General features: G+C 41.6%; 1 protein-coding gene across 14 annotated transcripts in view; it reads left to right on the top strand.

Annotated features, from left to right (window-relative positions):
* Positions 1-22,335, top strand: part of CEP128 (centrosomal protein 128) — a 278,921-nt gene that overhangs the window by 11,503 nt on the left and 245,083 nt on the right. For all 14 annotated transcript variants that reach the window (XM_060181353.1, XM_060181351.1, XM_060181361.1 and 11 more), the window contains 5 exons: positions 3,600-3,726; positions 5,513-5,634; positions 8,095-8,186; positions 9,821-9,893; positions 16,353-16,472. In XM_060181353.1, coding sequence (XP_060037336.1) covers positions 3,600-3,726; positions 5,513-5,634; positions 8,095-8,186; positions 9,821-9,893; positions 16,353-16,472 — 534 coding nt within the window. The remainder of the gene's footprint in view (positions 1-3,599; positions 3,727-5,512; positions 5,635-8,094; positions 8,187-9,820; positions 9,894-16,352; positions 16,473-22,335) is intronic.

Below are 22,335 nucleotides of genomic sequence, written 5' to 3'. Positions count from 1 at the left end.
ACTTGTTTATGATAACTTAATGCTAGGGAGTAAGTATCTGGAAGTCAGTAAGTCACTGGAAAATTGCAGTTTGATTCTGTTTTGTTGTGGTCTACCAGGTCTTCACTGGGGCTGTCCCCTGCATGACTTCACCATTTCTGCTGGACTCTTTTTTTGTTCTCAGATAGGAGGAGAGAGCCTGGGAGAGGAAAAAAGAGAGATAAGACCTATACCACTTCACTGTTCATGAAAGTTTCCTTTTTTTTTTTAAATTTTATTTATTTACTTGCTTATAAGAAAGAGAGAGAGAGAGAGAGAGAGAGAGAGAGAGAGAGAGAGAGAGATTGCTGGGGATTGAACCTGAGACCTCAGAGCCTAGGTATGAAAGGTTTTTGCAGAACCATTATGCTTTCTCCCAGCCTGAAAGCTTCCTTTTTGCATGATGCTCCCTTGTGTTGAGCTCTCTCCTGGTCTTCTAAGTTCTGCCTGCTTTGTTTTTACAAGACTGTTGTCACATGGGTACAGCTCCACATTGCCCCCAAATAGGTGTCATTGTACTTCACCACTGCCCAAAGTGTCACCTTCTTCCAGTGAGGGACACTAGCTCCCTCTCAACTTCCTTCTACCACCCGCTTTTGATTCACGGAATCTGCTAAAATAGACTATTTATTAATATTCCAGCGTGTATATTCTTTCTTGCTTTGTTTCTTAAATCTGATGCATGGAGTGAGATCATCTGGTACTTGCTCTTCTCTTTCTGTCTTAATTCCCTCAGTGTGATCTTCAGTTCCCTTCCATGTTATGACAAAGGGGAAGATGTCATCTCTTCTTACGGCTGAATGGTATTCCACTGTGTGTACAGACCACAGCTTCCTTATCGCTCCACCTGCCCTCAGGCATTTGGGTTATTTCCAGATCTCTCCCCATTTTGTTCTGTTTTTTGTTTCATTTATTTGGTAGCTACCAAGAGGAAATTAGTAATCTATTATTTATAGTATTTTCTTTTTTGTTAGCATAGTCTAGATCTTACAAATTAAGTTCTTCGTGTCTCATGTCTTAAGATTTTATTCCAGGGAGATAGAAATCTGTACTTACACTTGTACAATTGTTTTATAAACCATTATTTCTTTTTCCCTTTTTTTAAAGTCTCTTTTTAAAAAAATTATTACCTTTTTATTATCTTAAGTCTATTTGTTGGATAGAGACAGTCAGAAATCAAGATAGAGATGGAGAGTGATAGAGAGACACCTACAGCACTGCTTCACTGCTCCTCAAGCTTTCCCTGTGCAGGTGGGGCCCAGGTGCTCGAACCCAGGTCCTTGTGCACTATAACGTGCACTTACCCAGGTGCGCCACCTCTCGGGCCCCCCCCCCCATTATTATTATTTTACTTTTAAATTTTTTTAAATTTTATAAAATAGAAATATTGACAAGACCATAGGATAAGAGGGTACAATTCCACATAGTTCCCACCACCGGAACTCCGTACCCCACCCCCTCCCCTGACAGCTTTCCCACTCTCTAGCCCTCTGGGAGCATGGACCCAGGGTCACTGTGGGATGCAGAAGGTGGAAGGTCTGGCTTCTCTAATTGCTTCCCCGCTGAACATGGGTGTTGGCAGGTGGATCCACACTCCCAGCCTGCCTCTCTCTTTCCCTAGTGGGGCAGGGCTCTGGGGAAGTGGGGTTCTAGGACACACTGTAAACCATTATTTCTTCCAATAAAATGATTCAAAAAGTGTGATAATCTGGAATTGTCTTCTTGTGGGCTGATTCCTTACTCTGAAGAGACCATTTAGATCATTATAATCTCTTATATGTGCTAACAAACAGTGGTGCATCTGGTCACACGGTTCTCTTTTCTTTTTGCCTCCAGGGTTATTGCTGGGGCTCGGTGCCTGCACCATGGATCTAATGCTTTTGGAGGCCATTTTTTTCCCCTTTTGTTGATCTTATTGGTTTTTTATCATTGTTGTGGTTCTTCTTCTTGTTGTTATTGATGTCATGTTGCATAGAACAGAGAGAAATGGAGAGAGGAGGGGAAGACAGAGGGGCAGAGAAAGACAGACACCTGCAGACCTGCTTCACTGTGAAGTGACTCCCCTGCCAGTGGGGAGTTGGGGGCTGGAACTGGGATCCTTACGCTGTTCTTTGCGCTTTGCGACATGTGTGCTTCACCCATTGCTACCGCCTGACCCCCGGTCATGTGGTTTTCTAGAAACAGAAGTTTTTGAATCCATGTTTGAGCTGTTCTGATTTTATGCAGTGTAGTAGTCAGTGTCATAACGGCTCAGTTTCATGTCTCATGGGGATGTAGATCCCCAAAGAAATGTTTAGACGTGATGAGAAGTCTCTCCTTCCTACGAGTTGATCTTGCTGTGTCTGTAAGCACGAGTAACGTAGGAATCAGACATTTTGGCCTGGTCTGGGAGGTCCAGAGATAGTAGACGTCTCCTCATTCTGGTAGTTAAATGATGGAATATGTAGTAACAGATGCTCTTTTTGCTTCTTAAAACAACAAAGATTATGACTAGAGAGCTCTGAACTCCAATTCCATTAGGACCCAGAGAGGGAGAAAAGGAAGAAGAAGAAGAAGAAGAAGAAAAAAAAGGTGGGTGGGGGGAGAAGGATACTCAGTAGTGGTAGGTGTGACTTTGAAAGGAAGAGAAGGCAGAACCATGGGAGAAATGGGCAAGTATATACATGTACATGGATAGTTACGGAATAATAGTCAGCCTATCTCTGTACTCTTGGGAGAGCGACTGCAGTTTCCAGTGGAGGGAATGGGGACACAGAGGTCTGGTGGTGTGAACAATGCGCAGTTACATCCTTGTTATCTTACAAATATTATATCACCAATAAGAAACTGAAAAATATATTAGCTTAGGGGGTCAGGTGGTGGCACACCTGGTTCAGTGCACACATTATAAAGTGCAACGACCTGGATTCAAGCCCTGGGTCCCCCACCTGCAGGGGGGAAGCTTCATGAGTGGTGAAACAGTGCTATGTGTGTGTGTCTCCCTCTTTACCTGTCTTCCTCTTCCCTCGCAAATTCTTTCCATCTCTATCCACAAATATATAAATAAATATTTAAAAAGAAACAATAAATCTATATATCTATCTCTCTGGAGGAGCGGAGTGGTGGTCACCTGGTTGAGTGCACATGCTATGCACAAGAACCCCAGTACAAGTCCCAGGACCTCACCTGCGAGGGGAAGCTCCCCAAGTGGTGAAGCAGTGCTGCAGGGGTCTCTCTCTTTCTCCCTCTCTGCCTCCCCTTCTCTCAGTTTCTCTCTGTGTCTCTCTAATAGATAGATTATTATTTTAAAAACTTTATCAGCTTACTATTTTTGTGTTCCCTAATATACAGTTCAGTTTCTCCCCCTCCCTTGTCCTTTGTGAACCCTGGCATTTCATTAATAGCTTTTGTACAGACTTGACTATTTGTACTTAGCCCAGGACTTGGTATAGTGGATAAATCCTTGGGCCTGGAAGCATGAGGTCCCAAGTTCAATACCTGGCACCACTTACGCCAGAATGAGGGTCTGGTCATGTTAACTAGTAATAAGTAAGAATCTATGAAAAAAGAGATAATCAATCTCTATTCATTTTATTCCCTAGTTAAAAGAAAGCTTGGAACAATCCATCGGTCAACTGCGGAGCCAACGTTTATTGAGATGCTCAGGAGGGAGAAGTATTTCTGTCACAAGTCTAAGTGCAAGTGACTTTGACAGTGGCACTGTAACAGGTAAACGCTTAAGATGTTTTCAAAACTTCTTTCTTTCAAAAATACTCCTGCTGTTTGTATTATATATATTCTTTGGAGAGATACAACAAATACATACACTCACTCAAAGAAACTGTTAGCAAGGGGGAGGGCTATGGTGTACTTGCCTGAGTACACATGTTAAAGTGTTCAAGAATTTGGGGTCAAGACCCTGGGCCCCACCTTTGGGGGGAAGCTTCACAGGTGGTGAAGCAGTGCTGCAGGCATCATTTTTTCTCTCTGTCTCTCTCTATCTCTCCTTCCCCTCCCAATTTCTTCTATCAAATAAAAAAATAAAGAAATAAAGTAGGGGGATCGGGAGGTAGTGCAGCGGGTTAAGTGCTCACGTGGTGCAAAGTGCAAGGACCGGCGTAAGGATCCCAGTTCAAGCCCCTGGCTCCCCACCTGCAGGGGAGTCACTTCACAGGTGGTGAAGCAGGTCTGCAGGTGTCTGTCTTTCTCTCCCCCTCTCTGTCCTGTCCAACAACAAGAACATCAATAACATCAATAATAACTACAATAATAAAACAACAAGGGCAACAAAAGGGAAAATAAATATTAATAAAAAATAATTAAAAAATGGAAAGAAAGTGTCAGCACATGCAGGTGGCAGAGATTTTCAGTGACTATTCTGAGTTTTGTCCAGTGGAGCTTTGCCACTTGTTTCCTCTCTTACTCTGTAGCTCCTACAGAGTATCAGCTGACAGAACTTGGCGCCTGATCGTTTCCCACCAGTTAAAACAAGAATACACATAGCCTTATGTGCCACACGGGTGCTTCCTGTGTTAGAAGTCTTGCTCTAGCTTCACAGTTAAGTCTGCTTACGAGATGGCCTATGACACGTGTCAGCAGCAGGCAAGCTTTAGGTTTGGGGTACAGGGAGATTTTCATGGCAAGATTAAAGGTGACACCACTTAGTTTCCTTATAATTAAGCTTGCTTGTCCTTTCTTGTTGTCCTGAGGTTCACACTTGAACGGAAAAGGCGTAAGGTAGAAAAGACTAGAAAATGTGGCACAAGGACCTGTGCAAGGATCCTGGTTTGAGCTCCCGGCTCCCCACCCGCAGGGGAGTCGCTTCACAGGCAGTGAAGCAGGTCTGCAGGTGTCTTTCTCCTCCCTCTCTGCCTTCCCCTTCTCTCTGTCCTATACAACAACGACAAAAATAAATGCAAGAAAATGGGAAAGAGGGCCCCTAGGAGCAGCGGATTCATAGTACGGGCACCGAGCCCCAGCAATAACCCTGGAGGCAAAAAAAATAAATAAATAATTAAAATAATAATTAAAAAAGACTAGAAAAATATGCAGTTAAGAGAGCTGAGTTAGACTGAGTGAACATTGGTTGCTGGCACTGGTGCTAGTGTTCTTGCTTGTGATAATCATATTTTAAAATTGATTTTAAACATCATAAAGTTTCTGGATTAATTTTTTATTGGAAAATTTTGTTTGATCAGTACAAAGATATTTTTATACAGTCACAAAATTTTAAAAAACCTTTGCAATTTATTGTGTCTATATGAAGAAATACTGCTTCTTTGGAAATACAGTAAATTAGAATTTGTGTTATATTCTGTTTCCAAGTTCTTTCTGTTCACTTTATCTGCTGTAACAGTGAGCTTAGTGTCAATGTCATCCAATTTTATGGCCAGAGTTAAATACTGGGAAATAGTCTGGGTTAAGGGTATGTTCAGATATTCTTGTCTGTGATCTGTGTGCCAAGTAAGGTTTTAAAATGTTCTCATCAGTGTTTTATTTTATTTTTCCTGTCAAGAGAGCCACCGTTTCCCACCCACCTCACCTCTGAAGGACTATGGGGACCTACAGGGTCTGAACCGAGTCAGGCCCAGAATTGGTAGTGTCCGCTTTGCTCAGGAGACAGATGGCGTGGGCCAGGTACTTTGTGCCACTCTGTAGTCTGTCGTTCCTACATCGCTGTGTAATAAATTAATGGCTGAATTTTATGACTGTTTTAACCAGGAGTTTTATCAGTTTTCTTGGAAATTTTGTACTGTTTTTGTGTTGTTGTTGTTGTTTTTTTTTTAGAACAGCAAATGTCCTTGTTTTCACTGTAATAACTAGCCACCATCCTACATTTCTTTGGAATTTTGTCAGGAAGAATCATACTTTCTAGAACATTTGAAAGTGAATTAGCAGTGGGTGAAATAACTCACTTGGTTAGTGCATTGCTTTGCCATGTGAGCCATTCAGGTTTGAGCCCGACACACACACACACACACACACACACACACACACACACACACACACACACACACACACACCTACCTCTTCCTCCATGGGGGGGGGGGGGGTCAGGCTTGAATCTGGGTGAGAGACATGGCAAAGTAGTCCATTACTGTTTTTTCAATTGTTGAGTCATTGATGGAGCCACTTTAATGTTACTTGTCCACTACATTATATATATATTTGGTGCTGGGGCCGGCTTTGTCATTCAGATAGAGGGACACACAGAGAGACAGCAGAGCAACTTGCCTTGGTGCCCTGGCGCTTCTGTGTGGTGCTGAGACTTGAACTTGGGCCACACGTGGCTGGTGCACATCCTGCCTTGTGCGCTTTCTCTCTGACCTAGAGCCAGCCTCCTTAAAAACTATTTGTTAGTTACTGTGTGTGTGAGAGAGAACCAGCACATGACTCTGGCTGCTTCATGCTGGAGATTGAACTAAGGACCTCGTGCTCACAGGCCAGATGTTCTACCTGCTGTGCCGTCTCCAGCACCAGGAGCCGGTTTCTTCTAAAAAAGAAATTCCAGAGGGTGGGTGACAGCACCCCTGGCTGAGCACACACGTACATCATGTGCAAGAACCTCTGTTCAGTCCCCAGTCCCCACCTGCAGGGGAGCTTCATGAGTGCTGAAGCAGGGCTGCAGCTGTCTGTTTTCTTCTTATCTCCTCTCCCCCTCTCGATTTTTCTGTCTCTATTTAATAACGTAAAAATAAAAATAATGTATATATAGAGAAATTCTAGTCCTTTTTTTTTTCTTCACTAGAGATTTCTGAAGTATTCTTCTTCTGCTTCTTTAACCTTCTTGCAATAGCTGAAAAACTGTCTGGGGTTGCTAAATGAGCTGGAAAAGTAGTAGAAGGTATGGTAGACCTGGGTTTCTTTGCTTTGATAATTTTAGGATTGGGGACTCAGTTTATGAAGACAGTCAGTGTATAACTATTGCTTAGTACAACATGAGATAAAGCTATAACAGAATCAAGTCCATCAGAAAACAATCTGTAGGATCTTTTACTTGTTGGTGTTACTATCCTTATATTTTGTTGGTAGTCAGAACTTGCCAGCATGGATTCTATAACTTAATCTAGAGCTGGGAACAGTAGCTAAACATTCTGTTTGTTTTGTGCTCCTGTGCTAGGGGCAGAGCTTATGTTGGAAACAGCGATGGACCAAAACTTAGTTTTCCCACAGAATTTATAATCTAGAATGGGAACTAGATAGTAGTCACATAAGTTCCTACAAACACCCACGGTAATGAGCCAAGATGTGTGTTATGGCTACAAGAAGCACATTACCTTGCAAACATTCTTGCGCATGTTCCCTGGTGCACTTGGGCGAAAGTTTCTCTGTAGCATGTGTGCTGGCAGACTGTTGGCTGTGGTCTGGCTGAATCAAGCTCCACCATTTGTTTATGGCAACTTTGGGGCTATCATGACAGAGTTGAGAAGTCGTAACAGAGCCCATGTAGTCAATAAGCATGAAATATTGGCCAGTGGGGATCGGGCAGTAGCACGGCAGGTTAAGCACACATGATGTGAAGTGTAAGGACCAACGTAAAGATCCCGGTTCGAGCCCACGACTCCTCACCTGCGGGGCGGTCACTTCACAAGCGGTGAAGTAGGTCTGCAGGTGTCTATCTTTCTCTCCCCCTCTGTCTTCCCTTCCTCTCTTCTTGATTTCTCCCTGTCATATCTAACAACAACTTCAATGGCAACAACAACAAGGGGAAAAAAGTGGCCTCCAGGAGCAGTGGATTCGTAGTGCAGGCACCCAGTCCCAGAAATAACCCTGGAGGCAAAACAAACAAACAAAAAAGAACTATGTATTTGCAAGTGAAGGTGGGAACTTATTTCTCAGCATAGTGAGTGGCATGAGGAGTTCTTCCAAGACTCCCAGCAAAACAGTGACATCACTATATTATAGAAAATGTGATTAAAAAAAATGGATTTCCTTTGAAAACTTCATTTCTTTAAACATTTCAAAGGAAATGTTTGTTTTGTCTTAATATTATCAAGTTTGGACAGTACTGTAAAAACTGAGTCCTTATTATCTGTGGATCTTGATCGAAGACTTCATCAGAATCCTAAATGGGTCACTGTGTTTTGCCTTTGCTAGATTCACGCCCTTCATCGGTCCCTCCGAGACCTCAGCTGTGAACAAGTTCGCCTCGGAGACGATTTAAACCGAGAACTTGCCAGAAGAAGCCGGTAAAAGCAGGGTTTGTTTTTTATTGGAGACACGCATTATTAGAAGATAAAATAGGCTTGGTATCTGACATCTTTATGTGATTAAAAATAAAAAAAACAGTGCTGTGTTGTACCAGTATTACATTTATTAATAGAACAGATCCCAGACCCTTAAAATCAAGTATATCTCCACACAGCATTAGACACATCAGTTTCTCCTTTTAAAAACATTTTCTCTGTCCCATTGGAATGCTGACTTTGTGAAGGAGACATTGTGAGGCCTTAGCAAACAGGTGGCTTTGCAAATACGTTGCGCGCAGAGGGAGGGGGACAGAGATGGCTTGACTGACTTTCGCCCCTTGAAGAATTAGAAAGAAAATTAAAAAAAGGACATAATGTGTAACCTGTCAACAGATGTGGACCACGGATGAATCTGACATTTCAGCTGAAACCTTAGAAAGCCAGCGCTCTGTATTTTGTTCTTTTGGGCTAGTCCTCAGGAAGCATCACTTTCCTTTATTTCTTTTCCTTCCTTCCTTCCTTCCTTCCTTCCTTCCTTCCTTCCTTCCTTCCTTCCTCCCTCCCTCCCTCCCTCCCTCCCTCCCTCCCTTCCTCCCTTCCTTCCTTCCTTCCTTCCTTTTGTTCTTTCTTTCTTTTGGCCTCTAGGGTTATCGCTGGTGCTTGGTGCCTGCACTATGAATCCACTTGTCCTGGAAGCCATTTTCCCCATTTTCGTTGCCCTTGTTGTTGTTGTTGTTGTTTTTATTGTTGCCATTGCTGTTGTTGCTGGATAGGACAGAGAGAACTGGAGAGAGGAGGGGAAGACAGAGAGGGGGAGAGAAAGACAGACACCTGCAGACCTGCTTCACCGCCTGGGAAGCGACCCCCCTGCAGCTGCGCTACTGCAGGCCCCCTGTGCCAGCATTTTGTAACTGTCATTATTTGAGTCTGTCTCCTCATATGCCCAATACTTTTGAGCTTTCAAGTATCTTCCTTTTGGGCCGGGTTCAAAGGAAAAGTTCCATTCAGAGAACAAATCTAGAAATGCCTGGCATGCAGCACCTGTGGCTCACCTGCTGAAGCGCATGTCAAGGACCCGGGTTCAAGCCCCCGGTCCCCACCTGCAGGGGAGCTTCACAAGTGGTGAAGCAGGGCTGCAGGTCTCTCTTTGTCTCTCTCCCTCTCTATCACCGCCTTCTCTCTTGATTTCTGACTGTCTCTTTTTTCCTCTTTATTTTATTTTTTAATTTGTTTATAAATGAAAAAATAGAAAATATCAACAATACCATGGAATAAGAGGGATAAAATTGCACACATTTATCACCACTAGAGTTCCATATCCCGTCCCCTCCATTGGCAACTTTCCTGTTCTTTACCCTCTGGGAGCGTGGACCCAGGGCCATTAGGGGATGCAGAAGGTGGGAGGTCTGGCTCCTGTCATCGCTTCTCCGATAGACATGAGCGTAGACTTTGCGCTCCTTTTTTTCGCGTTCCTTTGCACTCCTACCACTTGCGAGTACCCACCTGAGGCTGCAGAACTTTCGGCCGTAGATTATGGCTTCAGCTGGGTCTCTTGTTTTCAATTTCTGACAGTCTGTATTCATTAAATAAATAAAGACGATATATATATATATATTTTTTTCTTTTTTGCCTAGGTCGGATGCTGAAACAAAAAGGGCTTTGGAAGCATTGACAGAAAAACTTAGTGAAGCCTCCAAACAGGAAGTGGTGAGAACCTTTGCTTGTAAAATGTTATTTCAGATGCTGATGAGAGAGCCAGTAAGCTAGGTTGGTCATAACCACAGAGAAGCCAAGTAGATTTTAACTCTTTGTGTTGTGTATGCTTTTCTGTCTAAAAAATGTGTTCTTGCAGCTCATAAATTTCCATGAATTCAGATATTTATGTCTGAAATATTTACAGTGCTACTGGACTAGAGAGATAACTACTGTTTGCTTTAGTATTTATAGTTTTATTATGGACATTGGAGACATTTTGCATTTTATTGACTCAGTAATCTGCCGAACACCATTTGATAAAATGGTGTTTGAGAAATGCAGGATTTTTCTCTGTAGTGTCTCTGTAGCACTCTCCTTTAATTGCATTCAGGCCATTGCACAGGTGTGTGCTCACTACCGCTAGAAAGACCGCTTTGGGGGCTGTTTTAGTCTGACAGTGCAAGTTGAAAACTCCTCTTGACACACATGGTGATACCTCGTTTACCCTATTCTTGATGAGGCAAGGCACAGATGCAAAGTATTATTTCTTTGCAGCACTACGTTTTACTTGAAGGAGAAGAAGAGCAACAGGAATGGCCACTAAACTTGCAAATTTATTAACTCCAGGAGCAATATCTGCTCATTGATTTCCCACAGTGCCCTGTTTCTCCAAGGCGGAGAATGGTGGCAGAATGTTTTCCTCCTTAAAATTTTGCTTCCGGGGGGTCGGGCGGTGACGCCGTGGGTTAAGCGCACATGGAGCTAAGCGCAAGGACCGGCGTAAGGATCCCAGTTCGAGCCCCCGGCTCCCCACCTGCAGGGGAGTCGCTTCACAGGCGGTGAAGCAGGTCTGCACGTGTCTGTCTTTCTCTCCCCCTCTCTTTCTTCCCCTCCTCTCTCCATTTCTCTCTGTCCTATACACAAGCAATAACAATAATAACCACAACAAGGCTACAACAACAACAAGGGCAAAAAAAGGGGGAAAAAAGGTCTCCAGGAGCAGTGGATTCATGGTGCAGGCACTGAGCCCAGCAATAACCATGGAGGCAAAAAAAAAAAAAAAAAAAAAAAAATGAATTGCTTCAAACTGAAAACGTCCTTGGGAAGGGAAGATATTTCTCTAGCTGTTATTATGCTTACAGTTCCTTATGTGGACTTTATGTTGGAGTTGGGATTTATTGACTGCATATGTGAACAGATTAATATGCTCAGTTTTCAGAGACGAAGTTGGTTACTGCTCTCCTTTCGGTGAGAGTTCTCTATCTCAAGAGTGTTGTTGGGCATCTGGCTATATAAAAACATCCTCCTTCTGTGTTTTTTTTTTTCGTGGGGATTTTTCTGTGAAGTGCCATAGAGAGGTGGAATTAGAATGCCTGTCTGTTGTTGAAGCAACAAGACCGTTGCCATTAGTGTGTGATCAGACCGTGGATGTTGCTTTTCCTCTTACTTAAAGTCCTAGGTGTTTCCAGGAATAATGGGCACCTCCTTCTTCAATCATACCAGTCCAAAATGCCTAAAATATCATATTTTTTTCAAAAAGAAAAAAAAGCTATTTTCTGAGTTTAACAGATTGATGCTTTTCTTAGTTCATTCCAGTGACTCAGACCAGAAGAAATCTATGCCATTGTCCGAGTTACATAATGGTGAAACAGAAACTGAACACACTTTGAAGACTGTGGAACCAAGATCCTCTGTAGCTCACTAAATAATCTTTAGTTCTTCTGATAAACTCTAGTCAAACCTCTTACTTGCCAAGGGAACCTGCTGAAACACTGAGACCCCACCCCCCGATATTTATTTATTTAGGCCTAGTGAAGGAAAGTTAGCCAAGGACCCTCTTCTTTGGAAAGACATTCAGTTTCTTATTGTCTTCTTTAATCCCATGCACCTATTAAAACTTCTGTTTTCAGGAGTCGGGTGGTAGCACAGCGGGTGAAGCGCAGGTGGTGCAAAGTGCAAGGATAGGTGTAAGGATCCCGGTTCGAGCCCCCGGCTCCCCACCTGCAGGGGGGTCGCTTCACAGGCGGCGAGGCAGGTCTGCAAGTGTCTGTCTTTCTCTCCCTCTCTCCGTCTTCTTCTCCTCTCTCCATTTCTCTCTGTCCAATCCAACAACAATGACATCAATAACAACAATAATAAAACAACAAGGGCAACAAAAAGGGAATAAATAAATAAATATTTTAAAAAACCTTTTGTTTTCATACTTCCTGCTACCTTTCCCGAAATAAGAGTGACATTTCAGCAAGAAAATTATTTTGAAAGATGAATCAATCTTTGTGGGTTTCTTTTTTTTTTCTTGCATCTTGATTTCATGTTCTTAACTCTTTTTTTTCAGCTTTCAAATGCCTTCAAATACATTCTTATTTAAAATATTATTTGTAGCTTTACAGTTATTTTCCTTGGAAGTATGAATTATCTTCTGTGTCATTCTGGAAATGAAACTCTGAATCTCCCATTATTGTATTTGCTATTTTGGAGTTTAGTGAACATTTCAGCCATTGTGTGGGAGGTGTTTTTCTTACCATATAGGTTTGCAGCCTGTGAGCATTCTTGTCACAAGAGCTTTCATCAAAACTGGAATACCCTCCCTGTGGTCCCGAGGGCCTACTGGAGCTGAATACACCATGGGCATATCAGATGATATGATAATGCTGATTTGTGACATAGCTAGGTGTCTGGGATGGTAATAATTTCCACAGGGCACATCCCATTTGTTAAATTTCACCTTTCAGCATGTAATGAACAGAATCATCATTTTATTTCCATTTCTTTCTTATAGCAAATAAGGTCACCAAGTACTGTCTGCATATCCTGGAGTGTTAATGTGAGTCTGAAGTATAACCACTGAGTCAAAATAGCTGAATTCAAAGAAAGCCCAGAATATTTCATATAGCCCTTTTTTTTTTTTTCTTTTGTGTTACTTTTTTAAATTGGTAGGACACAGAAATTGAGGCAGAAGGGCAGATAGAGAGGTAGAGAAAGAGAGATTCCTCTGGCACTGGTTCGCTGCTTCACTGCTCGTGAAGTTTCCTTCCACTACAGGTGGGTGCCAGGAACTGGAAACTGGGCCCTTGCACATGGTAACCTTTGCACTCAGCTGGGTGTGTCACCACCTGGGCCCTTCCTTTCAGATAATTTTATCCATTCATGGGGGCCAGGCGGTGGCACATCTGGTTAAGTGCTCACGTTACAGTACGCAAGAACCCAGGGTCAAGTGGTCCGGGTGGTGGTGTAGCGGTAAGGCTTTGGACTGTCAAGCATGAGATCTTGAGTTCAGTCCCCAGAAGCACATGCACCAGAGTGATATCTGGTTATTTCTCTCTCTCTCTCTCTCTCTCTTTCTCTCTCTCACCATTTCTCATGAATAAATAAATAAAACCTTTAACAAACAAACAAACAAACAAACAGGTTCAAGCCCCTCATCCCCACTTGCATGGGGGAAGCTTCACAAGCAGTAAGTCAGGTCTGCAGGTCTCTCTCTCTCTCTCTCTCTTCCTATCTCCTCCTGCTCTCTCAATCTCTCTCTGTCTCTACCCCATAATAAATAAATAAAAATATTTAAAAAATAATAATTTAAGCCATTCATCAAGAATGAGTCCTGATCTGGTAAAGCAGTAGCTGCACAAGTGGGTGTCACACCTCATGAGTGCTCAGGTGTAATGGCTGTGAATAGTTCCTTATTTATCCAGTCCTCCAGCTCATGAGGACAACTCGTCCATTTATAATGTCTAAATTCAGAAAATCGTACACATCTGATTGTATGCCTTGCTCACTCCGCCAATTCCTCACATTAAGTTTGATGTTGTGTGTGTGTGTGGGAGAGAGAGAGAGAGAGAGAGAGAGAGAGAGAGGAAGAGAAATTCCAAAGTAAAGTTGTCTCCTGAGAGAGGGAATTTCAACACCAAATTGAAGCAATTTTCCAATGCATAGCATAAAAATAATATGGTTGAATTTTAGAAGGTCTTTCAAAGGCCACATGATGTCTGCTTACAGTTTGCTGAAGGCTTAAAATAGATTTTGTGACTCATTTATTCCAGTTGAAGCCAACATTTACATTTTAGAACTGTTTGACATATTGTGTTGTATCTGTGAATTTAGGATAGCATGCTGTCAGAATAGATGCCGTTTTGTTACTTGAGCGTTCAACTTCTCAGAGGCTGCAGCTGTTTCCCGTCTCCTGATTTAAGTTTAAAATAAAATTACCAAGGTGATGTATGCTCCCTGTGGAAAACTTTTAAATATTGTACAAATAGATAAAGTAACATGAGCGACTATCTTTTTCTTGTTCCAATTTCGTTTTCTCTTGGTTACCACTGTTAATCACATTTACTGTGCGTTACTCTGAGGCTACAATTGTTTATCATGAATTTTCTCAGAAAATAAAATTTATCTTGAAAATTTACAGAACCTTTTTTTCTATGAGGAGCAAAATGTATTGGTTTTTATCATCCATGCCAAGATCTGATTTCTTATCCTCTGTGAATTGTAAATTTTTCTTTGTCTCTTGCATGTTGTTCATTGAAAAAGAGTAGCTATTATTTATTGCGTGATTTGTTAGAAACTGATTTTTGTTAACGCTTAATTGTGCTATTAATCAATTCATGTTGCTGGGGCGTTAGACCACCTGGGAAGCATCTGCAGTTCATCCAGTGGAGTGTGTGCGAGTGTGCAGAAAGTTTGACTTTTCTTTCATGCAGGCAATAGGAAATTCACAAAGCCAAAATGCAAACAAACGTCATGGAAGAACTGGCTAATAACTGAACTCTAAGAACTCTTTCTAGAGGGAGTCGGGCGGTAGGTAGCGCAGCGGGTTAATTAAGCACAGGTGGCGCAAAGCTCAAGGACTGGCATAAGGATCCCAGTTTGAGCCCCCACCTGCAGGGGGTTTTCTTCACAAGTGGTGAAGCAGGTCTGCAGGTATCTGTCTTTCTCTCCACCTCTCCCCCTACAACAATAAAACAATAAGGGCAACAAAAGGGAATAAATAAATAAATAATTTTTTTTTCCTCCAGGGTTATTGCTGGGCTCGGTGCCTGCACCATGAATCCACCGCTCCTGGAGGCCATTTTTCCCCCCTTTTGTTGCCTTTGTTGTTGTAGCCTTATTGTGGTTATTATTATTACCATTGTTGATGTTGCTAATTGTTGGATAGGACAGAGAGAAATGGAGAGAGGAGGGGAAGACAGAGGGGGAGAGAAAGACAGACACCTGCAGACCTGCTTCACCGCCTGTGAAGCGACTCCCCTGCAGGTAGGGAAATAAGTATTTTTTAAAAAAAGAATTCTTTCTAGATTTTAGTTAAGATAGTATTACCTAGACTATACATTATAATAGGAAGATATTTTACAAGTTTTGTGTGTGTGTGTGTGTGTGTGTGGGTGTGTGTGTGTGTGTGTTGGGGTGTGTGTTGATGTGTGTGTGTGTTGGGGTGTGCTGCTCCTGGGCTGAGTTTCTCATTCATTAAAGAAAAAATGGTGTAGAAAGAAATGGTGTAGAAAAAAAAAACAACAGTATAGCCACAGGCCCTTTGGAATGTAACTAAAATATGCCTACTAGCTATCTACATAACGGAGACCCCCCCCCCCCCCACCCAACTCTTCATCTTCACTATTCCAGGCTTTAGGTCCATGATTGGTCAACAATTTGTTTGGCTTTGTATGTTAACTCTTTTCAGCCACCAGGTTCCAGATGCTACCATGAAACTGTACCCCTCTTATCCTATGTTTTTTTCAATGTTTCCTTTTTATAAATAAAATATTAAAATATATATAAAAAATTAGTATATAAAATAAAAGAAATACAAATGTTCCCTCATACTGTCAAATAGGATGCATTTTGGGGGGGTGGGGTTGGAAGGGGTACAGAGTGAAGCCTATTTAAATTCCTATAACTTGTAGGCAGGAAAAAAAAATCTTACATCAGAGAAAAGTTCATCTGTGTTTCTTTCAGAGAATTGAACTAAACATTTTTCAGTTTGATTTTAGATTTTGATCTTTTGTACCTGGTTTATATCTAGGAGATTTTAGAAGAAAAGATTGACATGCTAGTGAAAAATCCTTTTTATTATTTTCTGCATGTAAAAACATCAAAACCTTCCTGGTCAGGTAGGTCTCGCTTATGGGTAATCAGGATGAAAAAAAGAGACAGGTTAATCATTAGACTAACAAATGCTTTTGCTAGCAAAATGAGTATTTTCCTTCTAAATCCCCAGAGGGCACTCTTTGCAAGTTTATTGCTTTAAACTCTGTGATCTATTGAATTATTACATTGCACTTTGAAAATTTTAGTCTTGCATTATTAGGAGGCAAATGATTTTTTAAAAATAACTTTCAGCCAGTTGTTTTATGATCTGTTTGATGATGATATTATTAACATGGGTTCTATAAACAAGCCAAGGTTAAATGCATTATGCGGTAGAGTATTGGCCCCGCAGCCCTATGTAATGCCGCGATTTCTGGTTTTCCATGGAAGGTGTCCTCAGACCGGGTGGAGAGGCGGCTTCAGGAAATTGAAAGAGAGATGCGCACGGAGAGAGAGCTGGTGGAGAGGCGGCAGGATCACCTGGGACTCATCTCTCTACAGCTCCAGGAGGTCTGTCCAAAAACCCTTCTCAGAATATAGACCTTGAGTTTGCGTTGATGCTGAGCTGCTGGGAGGTGGCTGTCATTACTGTTGCGTGTGACCCAGGAAGTGAGACCACACGGAGATGGTGGGCAGTTCAGAGTGAAGACGGCCTGACCCCCCGACTCACTGCTTGTTTGGCCTCTGACAACTCTCTTTGCCTCTCTTGGCCCATTTTCTCCGTGAAAAATGGAAATAGCAATAGCTTTTATGTACTTAGATCAGTGTGGAGATGAGTTCATGTCACTAATGTAGTATCTGACGTGTGCTCAGAAAATGTTAACAATATAAATGCCCTGATAAAATTTCCCTCAGTGTAAACTGGACCTGGTCAGCAGGCTTTGGTCCGCGGCAGGGGTGGGGAACCTTTTTCTGCCAAAGATTACTTGGGTATTTATGTCATTCTCAGGCCATACAAAATTTTCATCTTAAAAAAATTAGCACCTAACGTTGTTGTGACAAACAACTCCAGTTGCCTCGGTCGGGCCAGACACTCCTACCCCTGATCTATGGACCAAATGTACCCCATTACTTGTTTTTGTATATAAAGTTTTACTGACTCAGCCACTGTACTAGTTTACACGTGACGGGTATTTATCTGACACAATGGCCAAGCTGAGTTGTTATGAAAGATACCAAATGGCCCATAAAACCTCGAGTATTGTTATTTTGGCCATTTGTGGAAGAAGTTTGCTCATTCCTAGAACTATTATCAAACCAATTAAGAACAAAAGTACTCTATTAGATATCTTTCGATACCTTTTCTATTTTGAAATTTCAGGTTTTTGAAAAACTTAAAAAACTAGAGCAAAACGTTTCTGTATGTGCTCTATTCCTCCAACATTTACATTTTGCCAGATGTGTGTTATCATTACATGTACGTATTTATATGTACTGGTGGGACAGCTGTTCACGGGAGCGCCTTGTGTAGTCTTCACTCATTCATGTTGTGGCAGATATAACGATTCCCATTGCGGTGCTTACCTTTTATCACTCTAATCATAGAAAATAAATGTGTTGTAGTTTCCTTTGTTTCTTAGATCTTAGATTTCTTAGTTTCTTAGATTCTTTAATGTAAAATTAAAAAATCAGATACAGTGAGTACGGCAGGTGGAATTTTTTTTTCTTTTACAGAATAGTTTTCCTCAAAAAACTTCTGTTTTCTAAAATTCCATTTGCTTCCAATATGTAAAAAGAGTCATACCCTGTTAGTAATTACTTTGAAGAGGACACTGTGATGAATGATTAGATACAGTATGTGGGTAGCTTTCTTTCTTTCTTTTTTTTTTTTTTAAGCCTCGAGTTTTATGCATTTGTTCTTAAAGCAAATTGCATCTGGTGAGCATAAGAATAGTACCGCGGAGACAATTGTTCTTTTTTTTTTTGCAAGAGAAAATTAGACAAATTTTCTGTGCTTATTTTCTTTCCGTTTTGCAGAATGTACAAAATTACAAAGAATGAGGGAGAGGAAGATTGCTTCCCACCCCTGTTCCCAAGAAACCAGAGCCTGAATATTTGCGTCATTGTCAATTTGACTAAAAGCTGGCTATGATTTCAATTCCATCTCTGAGTCTATAGTAGAATAACTCATAGTTGATAAGAAATGTTTAATTTCATAATTTGTCACTTTAATATAAATGGTGACCTAAATACATTTTTAAAGGTGGTTTTGGATTAAACAGTGCAGTGGAAACTGGAAAGAATTAATTTAGGCTGATGCAGGTCTTCTTCTTCTTCTTCTTTTTTTTTTTTTTTTGCTTGATATTTTCCAAAAAATGCTCCCAGACACTTATGGAAATACTTGACTTATACTGTATGAGAATGATAATTGATATATTTTGTTTCTGGCTATGGTGAGACTTTTTTTTTTTGAGATATTTATTTATTTTAATTTGACAAGACAGAGAAATTGAAAGGGAAAGGGAGATAGAGAGGGAGAGAAAAAGAGACACACTTGGAGGACTATTTCACTGCTTATAAAGCACCCCCCCCCCCTTACTACACACACTGCAGGTGGGGAGTGGGGGCTGAGCTCAGGATATTGTGCATGGGGCGCTACCACCTGGCCCTATGGCAAGAAACTGGATGAAGACATGCAAGGATGCCAGAGATTTTTAGCTGTAATGTATCACTGGGAGGCAGTCTCTACCTTTTGTGGGAATAAAACGAGCGTCTTTTTAGTAAGATCCTCAAGTCCTCGGAACTCTCTCTGTTCCCATTTAATGAAAAGTACATTTTAATAATTGGCTGAGGGACCTCCCCCTCCCCTTTTCTTGCTTAGAGTTTCCAAGGAATTGTGTCTTCTCTCCTGCTTTGTCAGTTTGCTTTCTTCTGGTCTCATACTCTGAAATCCGCTGTTTTTTAAAACCACAGATGTCACATGGATGTCAAGCTTTCTGAGTTTGGCAAGGACCGTCACTGGCCTTCAGACCTCATATTTTATTTCATTTTTAAGATTTTTATAATACTTTATTTTATTTTCCACATATCTGATAGGACAGAGAGAATTTGAGAGAGGAGGAAGAGAGAGAGAGAGAAAGACACCACCAGCCCTGTCCCACTGCTCATGAAGCTTGACCCCTGCAGGTGGGGATCAGAGGCTTGAACCTGGGTCCTAGAGCCTGGATTTCCACCTGGTCCTACGATAACCCATTACGTTTAAGGTTCTTTGCTATCTCAGTAGAAGTCCTTATAGAGAGATGATCATGGAGGGCTGGGGAAACAGCACAACGGTGATGCAAAAGAGACTTTCATGCCTGAGGCTCCAAGGTTCCAGGTTCAATCCCCAACACCACCCTAAGCCGGAGCTGAGTAGTGCTCTGGTCTCTCCCCTCTCTCTGTATCTCTCATTAAAATAAATTAAAAAAAACTTTTTAAAAGAGATGATTGTTGTTTGACGCGGCGGCGGGATGCGAAGGAGAGAGAATCCAAGCGCACTGCTCTACTGCTCCTGAGGGCACAGGGCTTGAACCCGGGTCCCTGTGCATTGTAATCTGCATGCTCTGACAGCCACATAAGGTCCAGATTCACCCTACATGGCAGTTTTCATTACATGAATGTGAAGAACAGGAGAAAAAGTGCAGGGGGTAGATAGCATAATGGTTATGCAGAGAGACTCTCATGCCTGAGGCTCTGAAGTCCCAGGTTCAATCCCCAACACCACCGTAAGCCTGTCCTCACAGGTTCTGACTTTCCTATGAAGTAAAAAGAAAGGAAGAAAAAAAAAAAAGAAAAGAAAGGAAGGGAAAAAAAGATTTCTGATATTTTAGTTTTTTGTTTTGTTTTGTTTTGTTTTTAACCAGCGCTCAGCTCAGTGCAGGGGCTTGAACCCAGGACCTGGGAGCCTCAGGCATGAGAGTATTTGTATAACCATTATGCTATGTACCCCCACCCAGATTTCTGATATTTTAGTATCTAACAAAGTAGAAAATTTATAGAAATAGGAGCTACGAGAGTCGGGCGGTAGCGCAGCCTGTTAGCGCAGGAGACACAAAGCACAGGAACCAGCGTTAAGGACCCTGCAGGGGGTCGCTTCCCAGGCGGTGAGGCCGGTCTGCAGTGTCTGTCTGTCTCTCCCCTCTGTCTTCCCTGCCTCTCTCCATTTCTCTCTGTCCTATCCAACAATGATGACGTCAGTAACAACAACAATAATAATTACAACAACAGTAAAAAGACAGCAAGGGCAACAAAAGGGAAAATAAATATAAAAAATTTTAAAAGAAATATGAGAGTGGTCTGGGAGGTGGCACAGTGGATCAGTGGATAAAGCACTGGACTCTCAAGCATGAGGGTCTAAGTTCAATCCCCGGCAGCACATGTACCAGAGTGATGTCTGGTTCTTTCTCTCTCTCCCCTCCTATCTTTCTCATTAATAAATAAAATCTTAAAAAAAAAAAAAGAAATATGAGATACTTGGGTTCTAGTAGTAATGCTCTATTGATTATGGAATTAAAAAGAAATGATAATCTAGCTGTATGTAAGTGACTAATTCAAATCCTTATGGAATTGTACCTAGCATAGGTCAGTCACAATTGTTAATTGTCTTTGGGAATACTGAAAAAATAATGGTGAGAAAAGATTTTCAGTGCCTTTGCATATATTCAATATAATGCCCTTTTTAAATTTTCAGAACATTTGTACATGTATGGTCTCTTGATTTTTGTACCTATTTTTTTTTTAATGTTTTAAATTTAGATGATAAAAAAGAAATTTAAGTATGTAGAAAGGAAAAAAATATCTATCTGTAGAAAGGATTTGCTCCATGTTTTTGACCACTAGTTGTCAGTATTGATCCATTAATTGTAAACCAGCAGCCATCATTTATTCAAATAGTTGAATTTTATTGGAAAATGATTCCTTATAATATGTACCTCAGCGGGAGTCGGGCTGTAGCACAGCAGGTTAAGCGCAGGTGGCGCAAAGCACAAGGACCGACCGGCGTAAGGATCCCGGTTCGAGCCCCCGGCTCCCCACCTGCAGGGGAGTCGCTTCCCAGGCGGTGAAGCAGGTCTGCAGGTGTCTGTCTGTCTCTCCCCCTCTCTGTCTTCCCCTCCTCTCTCCATTTCTCTCTGTCCTATCCAACAACTATGACAATAATAATAACTACAACAATAAAACAACAAGGGCAACAAAAGGGAATAAATAAAATAAATATTAAAAAAAAATATGTACCTCAGCTTGGCATAGAGTTTGCCACTGGGGGGGGATTATTATTTTTTTAACTATTGCTATTTGAAAATTTAAATTTGAAACTGTTGCAGTTCAACTGTTGAAAAAAATGACTTACATATGGAGATACTGGCTATTTTTAACTCAGAAATGAATAATCATGCCTTACTTTAAATAGTTTTAAAAAATATTTTGTTTATCTTTGCATAGAGATAGCAAGAAGTTGAAGGGGGTGGGAGAGATTGAGAGGGAGAGAAAGACAGAGAGAGACACTTGCAGTGTTGTCTCATCACTTTGGAAGCTTCCTTCCTGCGCGTGGCTGCAGGGACTGGAGCCGAGGTCCTCGTGAGCTGGGACACGCACACTCCGCTGAGTGCACCCCTGCCTTGCCTGTCAATCTTGTCAGAATTTCTTTCATGCTTCATACTCAGGGAGACGGTTCCTCCCTCCCTCCCTCTAGTCTTCCTTCCCTACTTCCCTTCTTTCTTCCCTCTATGAAAGGTCTTTTTAATATCAAAAGCAAATAGAGTTTATCATTCACAAAGTCCATACATTTTTGAACATTTCAGTTTTCAAGCTATAAAGAAGTATCTAAAACACTTTCTGGGAGTCGGGCGGTAGCTCAGCAGGTTAAGCGCATGTGGCGCGAAGCGCAAAGATCCCGGTTCGAGCCCCCGGCTCCCCACCTGCAGGGGAGTCGCTTCCCAGGCGGTGAAGCAGGTCTGCAGGTGTCTGTCTTTCTCTCCCCCTCTCTGTCTTCCCCTCCTCTCTCCATTGCTCTCTGTCCTATCCAATAACAACGACGTCAATAACTACAACAATAAAACAAGGGCAACAAAAATAAATAAATAAATACTTAAAAAAACACATTCTATATTTGACTTATATAGAACTATTTTCTTCTCTTTAATAAGCATTGCTTTTACATCCTGCTTGCTTCCCATCCCCAGTGATAATCTTTCCCCTAATTATCTTACACTGTTTAGACTTTTCTCTCTTTGGCTAACCTTGCTTGTTTGTTTTCCTTTACTTGACAGAAAAGCAATTTTTATTGCTCAGTTATGAATCACCGCATTTCTTGTCGATTGATATTTATACTCTGTGCCCTGAATTCTCTTTTAAATACTGCAGCTGTTTGTCTTTCTAATACCTCTGGCTATATTGT

The sequence above is a fragment of the Erinaceus europaeus genome, chromosome 22 (assembly GCF_950295315.1).
Source record: "Erinaceus europaeus chromosome 22, mEriEur2.1, whole genome shotgun sequence".
NCBI lineage: Eukaryota > Metazoa > Chordata > Mammalia > Eulipotyphla > Erinaceidae > Erinaceus > Erinaceus europaeus.
This window is presented reverse-complemented; position numbering and strand designations above follow the sequence as displayed.